The 13,197-nt window shown below is 34.3% G+C and overlaps 2 protein-coding genes across 14 annotated transcripts in view; one reads left to right on the forward strand and one right to left on the reverse strand.

Annotated features, from left to right (window-relative positions):
• The first annotated feature begins 1,461 nt into the window (after positions 1-1,461).
• LOC106123997 (uncharacterized) lies at positions 1,462-3,915 on the forward strand. The gene is made up of 6 exons (XM_013320430.1): positions 1,462-1,675; positions 1,756-2,030; positions 2,372-2,763; positions 2,907-3,026; positions 3,454-3,552; positions 3,732-3,915. The coding sequence occupies exons 1-6, from the start codon at positions 1,659-1,661 to the stop codon at positions 3,864-3,866; spliced, it is 1,038 nt and encodes a 345-aa protein (XP_013175884.1). The 5' UTR covers positions 1,462-1,658; the 3' UTR covers positions 3,867-3,915.
• A 1,722-nt stretch (positions 3,916-5,637) lies between these two features.
• Positions 5,638-13,197, reverse strand: part of LOC106124367 (uncharacterized) — a 59,410-nt gene continuing 51,850 nt past the window's right edge. For 7 of the 13 annotated variants that reach the window (XM_013320956.1, XM_013320951.1, XM_013320946.1 and 4 more), the window contains 15 exons: positions 12,291-13,060; positions 11,781-12,025; positions 11,369-11,498; positions 11,053-11,196; positions 10,605-10,795; positions 9,808-9,902; positions 9,594-9,727; positions 9,315-9,436; positions 9,024-9,165; positions 8,582-8,712; positions 8,259-8,392; positions 7,783-7,884; positions 7,576-7,675; positions 7,164-7,307; positions 5,638-6,758 (listed from right to left, as the gene is read on the reverse strand). In XM_013320956.1, coding sequence (XP_013176410.1) covers positions 6,617-6,758; positions 7,164-7,307; positions 7,576-7,675; positions 7,783-7,884; positions 8,259-8,392; positions 8,582-8,712; positions 9,024-9,165; positions 9,315-9,436; positions 9,594-9,727; positions 9,808-9,902; positions 10,605-10,795; positions 11,053-11,196; positions 11,369-11,498; positions 11,781-12,025; positions 12,291-13,060 — 2,726 coding nt within the window. In that variant the 3' untranslated portion in view covers positions 5,638-6,616. The remainder of the gene's footprint in view (positions 6,759-7,163; positions 7,308-7,575; positions 7,676-7,782; positions 7,885-8,258; positions 8,393-8,581; positions 8,713-9,023; positions 9,166-9,314; positions 9,437-9,593; positions 9,728-9,807; positions 9,903-10,604; positions 10,796-11,052; positions 11,197-11,368; positions 11,499-11,780; positions 12,026-12,290; positions 13,061-13,197) is intronic. The other 6 variants (XM_013320954.1, XM_013320943.1, XM_013320953.1 and 3 more) reach the window with 4 other exon arrangements.

Raw genomic sequence — 13,197 nt, forward strand, 5'->3', positions numbered from 1 at the left:
TTACGACTTTTAATTTAATGGTTATCGAGTTCATTCTTATTTTGTTAAAACCTGACCTACGACCACATATTTCATCTCATAGACTTGAATTGCTAAGCTAAAGACCTTAATAGGACAGCATAAAACAGGATGTGGCCAGTAAGCCTTACTTATCGGATGAAAAGCAAGAAATAATACCCATGCAGCTGCTACGCACATACTCAAAGGGCATGTATAATAGATACGTAATTCGGAAAAATTTAATACGTTTCCACTGTATTTCTCATTGCTGTGGTAAGAGAGAAACCTCCTTTAGAAACTTGACCACACTAAAACCACGAGCATGAACAGTACTACGAACTAGTACTACTACAACGACACGAATACTTAAAACTAAACTATGTACTTAGTACAGTGTAAATATAATATAGTAAAAGTGTTCAGCTTCTATGTCATTCGTATCCGAAACTGCTGGTTCCTTTATACGTTGCCTATAAATATTGTAAATTATAAAATGCGTGAGTACATAATGAAAAAAAAGCAGAGTGAGCTTTACCGTGAACTTCAGATGTCCGAAAAACTCTAGATAATCGCGTACATCTCTAATCTGTTACAACATGCTTGCAAACTTAAATGATATTTTTTGACTATATAAAATATATTATAACACTTTTCCTTTTCTCCAAACTAATGCGTACAAGACTGTAACTTGATTGGAATCGAGTTTGAAAGTCGTAGTCAGTACATTTAGTAAGTAATCATTATTTATATGTTTATATATCTGCCGACTTTCAACGACCTTCGATATGTTAACGGTAAATCTTAAATAAGATAATTTACCCTTATAAAACGGAACATAGTAATTGACCTTCGAACGCGGCATAACAACTCATTAGAAAGTCTTCTACAGCTTTCTGTTTTCTCTGTAATTGTAATATGATTATCTTATTCACAATCTACTAATAATAAATATCTTAAACGTTATGCAAAATAACAATAATGACAATCGCAACAACAGAATAAAGTGACTCGATCGGTGAAATACATCCCCCGTTTTTATACGTACAATCAACGTACAATATGTGACTACGTTTTGAGATAATAGTGATCCAATCGAAAAGGTTAAAGAATATTTAGAAAAATAGTCGAGATGTTTAGAAAATATATAAAAATGATTACTTTGAGCCATCTAGCGCGTAAGTTGCTGGTTTGCTCCTTCTCCTTTAAAAAAAAGTTAATCAACTTTAGAAACAGATTAGTTGGGAAGAATCTAATTGAGCTAATAATTATTATTTAATTCAAGACAAATATTTACAGGTTACATCGACAGAACCAAGCTGCTTTGTTTTATTGAAAAGAAAAACGTATAATTTTATAGTAATTTTAATATTACTGGCACATTCAAAATTACTTTTTGATGTCACCACAAAAAGACATAATTTTTTTTTTAATCTGAAAACGATTTCATGTGCTACTGTCAAATCTGTCAAAAGTCAACGCAAACTTATGTCAATCTAACATCCAAACAAAAATGTAAAAAACGAAATTAAATAAAATGTGTAAATGCCAAAATAATAAAATACATAAATAGTAACTAATAATAACCTTTTGCAACTTTTGGTACTGAACATTAATAATACGCGTGTGCTTTTTAACTCCAATTGTATCTAACTCTCAATATGGTTATGGTTGAAAGGTAATAACCACGTGCTTTTATCAAAAAGAAAAGATTTATTATTTTTTAGTTTTTACTAGAGGTTTTGGTAATTATTTCAGGATGGGAGCTACAGACAAAAAAGTTAAGAAGATCGCCAAGAAGCGAAAGAGAAAAAGTAGTGAGAATATGGTTAATGCAGTAAATATTCCAAAAAATATTGAAGCAAGCAAAATTGACGCGGCTAATACAAAGTTAACATCTCTGAAGGAAGTCCCGAAATCACCAGATATTAAGAAATGCAAGACCACTGAAGTTGCAGAACAGTATCCTATTTTGAGTGACAAGGTACTCATACAAAAACTGCACAGTGTGTCTTTGACAAATAATCAGAAAGGTATGAATTTTATACAACTAAGTTTCTATTATCATTGATGTATATATAGATTGAATTAAATATACATTCTAAGCTGCTATATTGTTAATCAATCTTACTAATATTATAAATGTTAATGTTTGGATCAATGGATTGATGGATCTTGAAAATGGCCCAATGGATTTTTATTAAACTTGGAATAGATGTAGAACATAGTCTGGAAAAACACATTGGCTACTTATTTAGATTTTTTTTAATTCTGCGCAGACAGAGTCTTGGGCAACAGCTAGTATATTCATAAGCCTATGTTTTTTTGCATCAATAACCAAATGTGTAATGTTTTTCTATAATTTCGACTTCAGGAAGGCTTCGTCAAATGATCAGAGACAGTCTTAAGGGTACATCAGAAGTTTTATTACCTGAACTTATTCATAACAGAATACAAGCCATACTAAAAAGTTCAGATGTTTATACCGATGCAGATCTGAGAAAAATGAGAATTTTGTACAATATGTTGAAGACTGCATTAAAAACAAGTGATAAAACAAAAACTGACAAAGTTAAAAGTAAGAAAGGTGAGGTGAAAAAGAAGAAAGAGAAATTACCAGCTGATGATGCACAGAAAAAAGACATTATTCCAAATGAAGGAGAAGGGGTTAAAAAAAGTGAGAAGGAAATTGTCCAAAAAGTCAAGGGACCAAAAAGATATGTTGTGTTTGTTGGCAACTTGCCTTTGGATATCGATAAAGAAAAGGTGAAAAATATTTTCTAAAAATTATGATAAAAAATAAAGAAGACAGGCGTAAAGTGGAAGCAATTTCGCATTTCATCTGATGAGTGTGTATATATGTAGGTGCATGAAGTAAAAATATAAAAATGTATATTAATTTATTACAGATAATGCAACATTTTTCTGAGTTCAATGATTCAATAGTAGACATCCGTTTGCCAAAGCCAAAAGAAGGGAAAAAGAGTGCAATAGCTTATGTGGAACTTAAAAATGAAGTTGTATATGAGGTTTGTAATATTTTGCCCAACAGATAACATTGTTGGTCTATTTTAATTACTTGAAAATATAAAGTGAAAGTTAATACTTGAAAAACCTTAATTTTGATGATTATTGTAAAAATAACTATATACAGATATAGTTGCATCTTTAAACTATTTTTTTTTTTTATATCATAAGGTAGCAAACGAGTGAGCGGCCACCTGACATCGCTGAAATAGCGAAGTGACCGTTGCCCATAGACATACGCAATTGCATATGCATTGCCTACCTTTAATCGATGGTGGAGAGGATGCACAGAAATAAAACATTTTCCCTTTCCATGCATTCTCTCATCCGGAAAGTCCACTTCCACTTCGCATCCTTTCCTTATAAGAAAAAGGGTGGGAAGGGAAAGAGGACTAATATCCTTGTATTTATTTAGTTTTTTCCCAACAGTTAGCATTGTCAAAACATCATTCAATGCTTTGCAACAAGAGAATAAATGTCCTATACACAACTCAGAAGAATGGAAAGATTACAAAAGCAGAAGCTAAGGTAACTAATTATGTTGGCCTTATTATATGTTAATGTACACTTTCAAAATACCCATAAAATTTATATCCCTCTCTTTCTTTCCATTCAATTATTAGTTGAAAAAACAAAGATAACTATATGTTTCTTTGCACAAGCTGTGTAAATTTTCTCTGCATGTCTTAATATTTGCATTTTTTTAGAGTAAATCAGCAAAGCTCATAGCACTGCAGAAGTCTGGGAAACTCATTGGCAGTGTGCCTATTAACAGAAAGCGGAGTCAAAGGAGACTGAAGATGAAAAAGGCACGAGCTAAATTGGAAGCTGATACCGTCTAGCCTTAAAAACAATTCTTTATGGAATAAAATTTTAACTTACAATACTGTATTGCGTTATTTTATTTAGAAAACTATCGGACGGCGCAGAATTTAAAAGTAGCCTATATGTTTGTGTCTGCATTAGCTATCTTCCCATCAATATCGGTCTAGACCGGAACAAATCCAGGAAATGTTTTTGTACTGTAAACTGCGAACTAAGTTTATATTTTGTAGATCACTCCATTTATGAAGTTTTTTTGTTTCTATTTAAGAAACAACTAAACGATAATAAAATAAAAATCAAGAAGGAAGTGCTTCAAAAAATTATTTATTTATTCATTATATATAATTTATATATCCATTTTATAATTAAAATCAACCGATGCACACAACATAAAACTTTGTGATCACGCCACAAGCTCGCGGACGAATCTCCCAGCCCCCAGACAAATACGTTTTACAAAAATTGTAATATCGTCCTTATGTCTGGCAGTATAGGTTTGATTTTTGTAAAACATATTTCGTCGAAGGCATTAAGTATACAAAGATTAAAAAAACTAAATACACAATAATAATTTATTTAAAATTCGACGACATTTTAATAACACAGTGAGTAAAATAACTAAAAATTAAAAGCATGGATTAAGTATTCGTAAAATTATTAATACTTTTGCTAAAATAGTTAAAAAACCAACTCAACGTTGTGCACAAGGAATGGACATTTAGTAGAGCTATTTGAATAATTATAAGTTTCCGCTGCCGTAAAACTTGTATATCAACAATATTGCGATCTCGTTTATTCTCTTTGAGAGAAAAAGAGAAAGCAATAATGATCTTATACAGGGGATGTTAAAACATTTCAACTGTTACAATTTTTTTTACAGAACATACGGCGACCTTCGCTGTCATATAAGTACCATTAATTTGGATTCTCCAATTACAATGAATTACTTTCGACTTAATATCAATAATTGAAATAAATAAAGCTTAGCATAAATAAGACATGACTCTTGAATTGAACATTTACAATCTTAAGAAAGTCAAATACATTATATAGTTTTAGGACAAATAGAGACATCATTAGAGAAATAACGACATAATTATATCATCTGTAATGAGTATTAGAAGAAAACTTTTTTGTATAAAAAGCAAAAAATTAAAAAAAATGTTTAAAAGCAAAACCAGTTTAAATTTTACTTTTAAAAATTTAACATAAATTATTAAGTAGTATTTGAAGAGATCTGTAAAATTATTTTTTTAAGAAATGTATATTCAATATAAATAATTCATTTCAAGAGAATTAATTTTTTAATATAATACATGTTAATTTGAAAAATTAACCATCAAATACAAAATAATTTTTTAATCGTAATATACATACTTTAAAGGACAAAACTACTTTTACTAAGCGTAACAATTTTTATTAAGAAATGTATTGACTGAAAAATTAAATAGTCCTGGCTGAAACTGTTTACAATTATACATAAAAAATGATTTTCAAACTGATTTTTTTTGTATACATATAACTGAACTGTAGCCTCAAAGCTGTTAGAAAAAAAAATTGGATATAAAGAGCAAAACGCCTGTCACTTTCAAGTTAGGCCCTAAACTACAATTAATCACTATATTTTATTTCCCGCCTAATGCAATACTTTGAAACGGACTATTCACGAACCAATCAGGTCACAATTTTAATAAACAATCATAATCGGACTGTCAAAATGTATTTTCCATTTTTTTTTCATAAAAATTGTCCGAAAAGATTTTTTCATACAATAAGCCCGTAACTACATTATATTCAATTAATAATTTTTTTACACACTCAAAATTTACAAAATCACTCGACTATGACTCGCCACAGAGATATAATCAAATCAAAGATGCGGGGGTATAGGAGATATTTTAAATACTGGTTCGTTGCTACACGCAAATAATTATAAAAATAATATTCGAAAAACGACATCAATACTCTATACTTCTCTATGCTTAGAATAGATCTCAATCTAATACTTTATAATTGCTACAATTACTTATATTAAAAGAAAAACTAATATATACAGTCAGCTACGTAATTAAATACAAATACGCCAGATAATTAACTGTGCGTTGTCCGTACGTCCGATTTTAAAATTGGAATCACATATTTTAATACATCGAGATTCGTTATAACAGTGTTGCCATCGTAATGACATTAGACATGTCGAAGTATTGCCAGTAACAATTTTTTTTTTTTGGGAACATGTAAGTTAGAAATTAAATATGTTCTTGGTTTTACTTCAACATGAATAAATTGTCTATAACAAATAAAAAAAAAACTACATTTTGTAGTTATGTCTGAATTGGAATGTCATAATAATGTAGTCCTAAAGTCAAACTTCTGAAAAGTTTCATTTTAACTATGATAAAACTTCACAATCAAGGTAAAAGAGATCTCGAAGTAAATATATGAAAAAGTAAATACATTCATTATATTTTGTGCGTAAATAATTTTACTAAATAAAGTATATTTTATAATCAAAGTCTATTTCGATTATTTAAAGACATCACTGTTATAAAATTCTTAAAATTTGATAAAACCTTTTAAAATTGTCATGTAAAGTCTATATATTTTCAATCATTTGATTCTTTTGATTTTATAGAATCGTTATATTTAAATAAATTTGAATTTTAAGTCTACATCAGTGAGTTTCACACAATCATTATTCATTGCGTTGTCGATCTCCTCCAATAGATGTCGCTGATAAGTCTGTGTGTGTGTCATGTTGAGACTGTCATACATGAGGCCAGCGCGCGTCGAAGAACTGTCGCATGCTGTGTCCAGCGCGCCCCACCGGACTGTCGTCCTCATTGAACACCTCGCAGTTGCTGAATATCAGCCGCACGTCAGACGCAAACTCCTCTTTGCATTTGTACCTGGAAATTAAAAATATATTTTTTTTAAAACGAATTGATTAATTTATAAAAATAACAATCGATCTAACCGTTGGCTTCTGAGACCAAAATCTGAATACAAAAACTCTGTTTTGTAAGAGATGTTTTAAGCGGAGATTATCGTCTCAGAAACCCACGGTTAGTATTGAACTGAGAGTCAATTGTTAACTAAAGACGTTAATGAAATCATTGATAATTTAAAGTGTAATTCCAAGAAGTTTATTAAATTTAAAATTTGAAACTTTAAAAGGGGTTATTAAGTTGAAGTTGACGAGTAAAGATCACTTTTAACTAAGTACTAAAAAATAGCAACGCGGCTAGTGGTTTGGAGAAAACGTCTAAGAATTAAAAAAAATACATATATCTTGGTATGTAGAGTGTACTTACGTGCCGTCGTGCAGTTTGCGTTTGATGGTGGAGAGGTCCATGGGGCATTTGATGACCTTGCGGTACTGCGGCAGGTGCTTCGTGTTAACTGGCATCAGGAATGGCCACGCGTGTTCGTGGCATTCCATCTCCGATAGCAGGGTCCTAAATAATTTATAAACATGTACAGCGCCATCTATTACGTGTAGTAGAATTAAATGCTAGAGAAAAAAATCAACTGTTTCATCATTTTACATCTTAATAATATTATAAATGCAAATGTTTGGATGGATGAATAAATCGATGGAAGGATGTTTGAAGGTATCTCCAAAACTGCATGGATCACGATGAAATTTGGCATAGATTAGTTAAGATTTTTTTTTCATACCGTGCGGACGGAGTCGCAGGCGACAGCTAGTAAATTATATCTTACTTGCAAAACTGCAATTCTTTGAGTTGTTTTTTGGCACTTGTTTTTTCTTTCTTCGCTCTCGACAGCAACGGCACATTCTCTGAGTTGATGTCGTCCACTGCTAATTGTTACATATATTTAAGAGTAGTTTACAATATTATCTTTAATTCAACAAATATAGTCCCAAAAATCTTAACAATTTGACTAAGTCTTAATTTTTCTACTAACCGTCCATGTGGTCAGTGTCATCATGCTGCACGGCTCCGTTGCTGCCGACAGAGAGCGCACGTCGTTTCTCCGGCGGTGGACCTTCCTCTGATAATTCCGCAACTGTTCAACATTCATGTATCTTACGAATACAGTCAAACCTAGATAAGCTAGACCAAACGACCGAGATATCTCTCACTTATAGACGTTTCTCTCTAACCAGAGTTATAAAGTTTGTATGTTATAAGGTATATTATTCTTTTCTAATATCTTTCCTAGTTTCTCTTTCCCTTTTCACCCTTGGATCCCAGCAGTGAATTTGACGGAGAAGTAAACAAATAGGAAGAGGAAATATTCCCTTTCTATTCGTCCCATCCCCCGTCGATTAACGGTAGGCAACGTATCTGTATGTGTGTCTGGTGGAGTCTGGATTAAGGCAAAACGGTCACTCGTTTGCCACGTCATCATAAAAAACATATGTGTGAAAACTTTTGTACCAGGGTGATGGTTGAGTCCGTTCTCAGGTTCTGTGAGGGTCTCGTCGCGCTCGTCATGTTTCTCCGGCGTGTGAAGTACACTCGGCGCGCACTCCTCCGCTGTCGTTGAAGTTGATGCCTGGGACGCAGCCGGACTGTTGACATAAAAAACGTTTTATTATATTCTTGATAAACATTGTATTCTTTATGTGCAGACAATTAAACTCATGATGTTTTTTATAACGATATTTTTTTAAATTTTAGTCTGTCTGTAAGTTTGCGTTTATGTCCGCCTGACGAAGTCGCGGGCAACCGCTATTCCTCATTATAATGACATAACTAACCTGGGCACCATGCTCTGGTCTAGATCTATACTGTTGTCTTTATGCTTGTTGTCTCGTTTCTTGGTGTTGCGCGGCTTCTTGGGAGGCGCCCGGGATATGCAATGCGAGCAATACCATTTGCCCCGAGGATTCTGTATAAATTTTAATACACACTGCAAATTTAGCGTATAAAAGAGTTTCATAATTTCAAAGTACAATGGAGTGAATAACATTATTTTATTTTCAATTTACATCTCGCTATCGAGAGTAGCAATATATTTTAATCATGAAGTCATGAACAAATGTTGAACTAGAGCTTTGTTACTCTTAAACGAGGTTTAGGCTAAGCGCCATCTGCGTCCGGCCACCTTAAGCCTGGTGCAGCTGTAAATGCCTCTTCAAGGCATGTAACAACTCAGTAACAAAAAAAGACATGGCTAAATAAAAAAGTAAGAATCAGTACCTTGTGTAGGGGCGGGTAGTGACAGTCCTGGTGGTACGCGCGTACGCAGAGCGCGCAGGGTATGGTGCGTCCGCTTGCCGCGCCGCCGCACACGATGCACACGCGCTCGCCTCGCGCCTTGTTCACGCACTCCCAGCAGTACCTACACATACATATAAATAACTGACCTTTGTACATGGACAGGCTATAAACCGTAGTATTTTGTGCATGTTTGATTTTACGAAACATTTAAAAATGTTATTTACTATTCAAGACATCTATAAAAAATCCGATAAGGTTTCTAATACTCACCAATCTCCTTCAGGAATTTTCTCCATGCGTGGCTTGAAGCAGTAAGTGTGGTAGCCTTTGTCACAACCATCGCACAGGAGGAGCTGGTCCTCGTTGTCGCCCGACAGACAGAATTGACAATTCTATAATAAAATAGTCAAATAATTGCTATTAATAATATGACAAGTCTTTTAAAGATTTGATCAGTAACGTCAACTATTTAAGATTCAACAGACATACTTTATCACTAAAATTAGAGATTTTATTGATTTGGTCCTTCGAGCAGGATTCAACACTCACCGCCTTCAATATGCTCTTATCCCAGGCGATTGCGGCTTCCAGAGCTTGCAGCATCATGGCGAGTTGCGCAGAAGTGTTACAGCGGGCCACAGCCTCCCTCCATGTAGTCAAACCACGCGCTATGCCCTTGTTATCTGAATAATATACATTTAATATATTAAATGTTACTTTCAAATCATTTAAAGCTAACTAAAGCCTTTATTTTATTATTTACCTTTAGTTTCACTCGTTTCAGTGTTCTGTGGTGAGGTGACGGAAGAGTTTCCACGTTCGCCGTGCAGTATCGCGCCCAATGTCACTTCCGTACTGCTGCATACAAAGTATTTCATTTACTTTTTTTTCAGTATTGTTTTTTAATAAATTTTTTTTCAAGATTTCTTAAGTAAAAGAATATTTTTTATTTGTATTTAATTTAATAGATTTTATTAACGATTGGTAGTAATAATAATTCATTGTATTTGATTAAGATAGTAGAAGTTTTTATTATTATTCTATTTTACTACCCTACGTCTACATATTACGTGGAAAAACCACTATAAATCACACTTCATGTACACCCACCACATTTGAGGAAATCTGTACTTTATCATGCTTCATATTTTAGAAACCCACACATTTTTACTAATCTACAAAACACTCTATGATAAACCATCACCATTATTTAATAAATATATAAATATAGTATTAAACTTTTTGTTTAAGCGATGAAAACAGTGAACTTATTCCTCGTAACTAAAAATGGCAATTATTTTGTTAAATGGTATATAACCACCCAAATAATCCCAACAAAAAAAACGTAGAAATATGAGTTAAATCTCTTCATAGCATTTACTCATTTATAACCATAAAATTCCACAGAGTAACACTTGTATGACAATATGTTTCAGTACAAGTATAACAACAGTGGAAACTCGTTGCATCAGACCTACAATCCTTACCTTATAACTAAACACACACTACCACCAGTAAAGCGTCCACGCGTCAAACCAGTAAGAGAGATGTTGACGTTACCTAGCATACCTTTGTACCAAAGGTGGCTTCAGGTATCTCCTCTCTATGTGAGCCTCGAGGAAGGCGAGCTCGTAGCGCGCACGCGCCACTATCTCTGCTCCTGTAGCATCCGGAGACAAGGGAATCTCTGATGGCCTCCAGCTCTTCACCAGCATAGATCCTAGCACCAAACGAGCTTCCACAGACTCGATCTGAAGAAATTAATAATTTTATTAAACCGCGTTACCTACGGAATTCTTACTAATATTATAAATGCGAATGTTAAGATGGATGGATGGATGGATGTTTGTTTGAAGGTATCTCCGGTACGGCAGAACGGATCTCGATGAAATTTTGCACAGATGTAGAAAATAGTCTGGAAGAACACGTAGGCTACTTATTATTTTTTTTAATACCGCGCGGGCGGAGTCGCTTGCGACAGCTAGTTCTCGATAAAATAAATTCTTACGTTAGCTAGTAACTGCATGTCCACGCGGCGTGCGGTTTTAGCGCAGAAAGAATTAGGCGAGTCCGGTGGAGGATAGTCTTGATCCGATTTCTCTTCCGAAGATGTAGTTTCTAAACGCATCATATCATTTTTCTCCGTGAACATCTGGAAAAGAACAAGATTGGTCAACTTACAGACATATAATATGCGTACACGAACGTACATGTGTTTTATGCTTATAAGACAAATTACACATGTGGTATTCGTACACATAGTTGTTACACATTCGTACACATGTACATGTAGGAGTATGAACCGATGTGCAATGTCTGCGTACCTTGTCAGTGAGCAGATGGTGGTTGTGTGTGAGCGCGGCGTGCAGCTCTCGCTCGCGCACTCCGCGCGGGTGCAGCGCGCGCATCACCGCGCCCACCTCGTTCATATCGTTGATGCGCCACCACCCGTGACTATAGCAACACAATATATGAGTTATTAATATTATAAATGAGAAAGTTTTAATGAATTGATAGATGGATTTATGTATGTTTGTTAAAAGGTATCTCCGGTATGGTTAAACGGATCTCGCATAGATGAAGAAGATAGTCAGGAAGAAAACATGGGCTAATTTGCGTTTTTTTAATTCGGCGCGGACAGAGTCGCGGACAATAATTATTGTTTTTAATCTGCTCATTAGGCGCGTTGCTACGAAAGTTAATTAGAATAATAAGATTTAAAAAAAACAATATTACCGTAGTTCTCTAGGCACGAATCCACCTTCTAACTTCTTAGGCAGACCATGAACCTTGCAATGCTCCAGCTGCTCCAGTTCCTCGGGTGTCATCTGTATGGGCGGTGGACTGTCGCAGGTTACATACGTACTGAGCGCGTTGAAGTTGAGCAGGCCGAGGCTGGTCAGACCAGATGCTTTCGCCTTCTGCGACGCCGCCTCTTGCTTAGCCGCGTCCGCTTGCAGTTCTTTTTCTAGGTCATTGTCCTGGATAACATATAGAAATAATTTAAAGCATGTTGTTAGGTAAGTCGTTGATAATCTTACTAATATTATAAATGTGAATGTTTAAATGGATGTTTGTTTGTAAGGTATCTCCAAAACGGCTCAACGGATCTCTATGAAATATGGCATAAATATAGAACATATTCTGGAAGAGCAGATAGTCTACTTATAAAGTTTTTTTTTTAATTTCACGGGGACGTAGTCGTGGGCGTCAGCTAGTGAAATATAATAATGTCTATAAACTTACTTGTTCCTTATTGTCTTCTTCTACCTCGTCGCCTTCAAGATTTTCATCCTTATTAACACTAGCGTCCATCATTTCTTGATCCAGACCAGACATAGTCAGACTTGAGTCTGTGTAAATGTTATTAGTTGGCACTTGGACACTGGTCACCATACTGTTGAGTGTGAACAGACTCGGATCATTGAGTAAATGTAAATTATTCGAGACATCCCATTTATGACCTTGACACATCACTACTTCGGAGCATGTGTGTTCATTATCACAAAATTCTGGAACTTTCTGTTCATTAGACTTTTCATCGTTAATGTTAGTCAAATATGAACTCTCGTGCCTTAGTATCGAGAACCATTTTCCTTCGAGCGTTTTGGTATAAAGTTGCGCGTGTGCACTTTCAGCATCCAAGAGTTCTTTTTTCGTTGCTCGTTCTATGATTTCGTTTTCTTCTTTGATTTTAGCTTCAGCTTTCTTAGCGGCATCCAATTGTGAGGATACCGCTTCAGCCATTTTTCTCAATTCTTCTAGATTGTTGACTAGTTCATCTTTACTCTCTTCTACGTTTTCTTTCTCTACAGCTTCCGTTTTGACGACGTTTTCTACTTTAACGATCTCTTGTGGCTTATCCATGGGTTCCGCTTGCGCAGCGAACATAGGTTTGTGAGTAGGTTTTTGCACTAGGAACGCGGTGGGAATCGAATCTTCAATATCCAGCATGTCTTCTTCTTCATTATTTTGCTTTTGCTGAATATATTTCTCTTCCATTTTTATCGCCGAACCTGTAATATAATTTTAAAATTAATAAACATAAGCACATCGATCACCTTTTATATATTGTAGAAAAAAGTATAGTTAGATTTTACTAATATTATAAATGCGAATGTTTGGATGTATGAATGGATATTTGTTAAAAAAA

This window comes from Papilio xuthus, unplaced genomic scaffold (assembly GCF_000836235.2).
Source record: "Papilio xuthus unplaced genomic scaffold, Pxut_1.1 DF825946.1, whole genome shotgun sequence".
Lineage (NCBI taxonomy): Eukaryota > Metazoa > Arthropoda > Insecta > Lepidoptera > Papilionidae > Papilio > Papilio xuthus.

What these genes read in the sequence shown, in the direction of transcription:
- LOC106123997 (XM_013320430.1), top strand. An exon ending in TGGATATCGATAAAGAAAAG is followed by an intron (nt 2,764 to 2,906) that starts GTGAAAAATATT and finishes AATTTATTACAG; the next exon opens with ATAATGCAACATTTTTCTGA. An exon ending in TTACAAAAGCAGAAGCTAAG is followed by an intron (nt 3,553 to 3,731) that starts GTAACTAATTAT and finishes GCATTTTTTTAG; the next exon opens with AGTAAATCAGCAAAGCTCAT.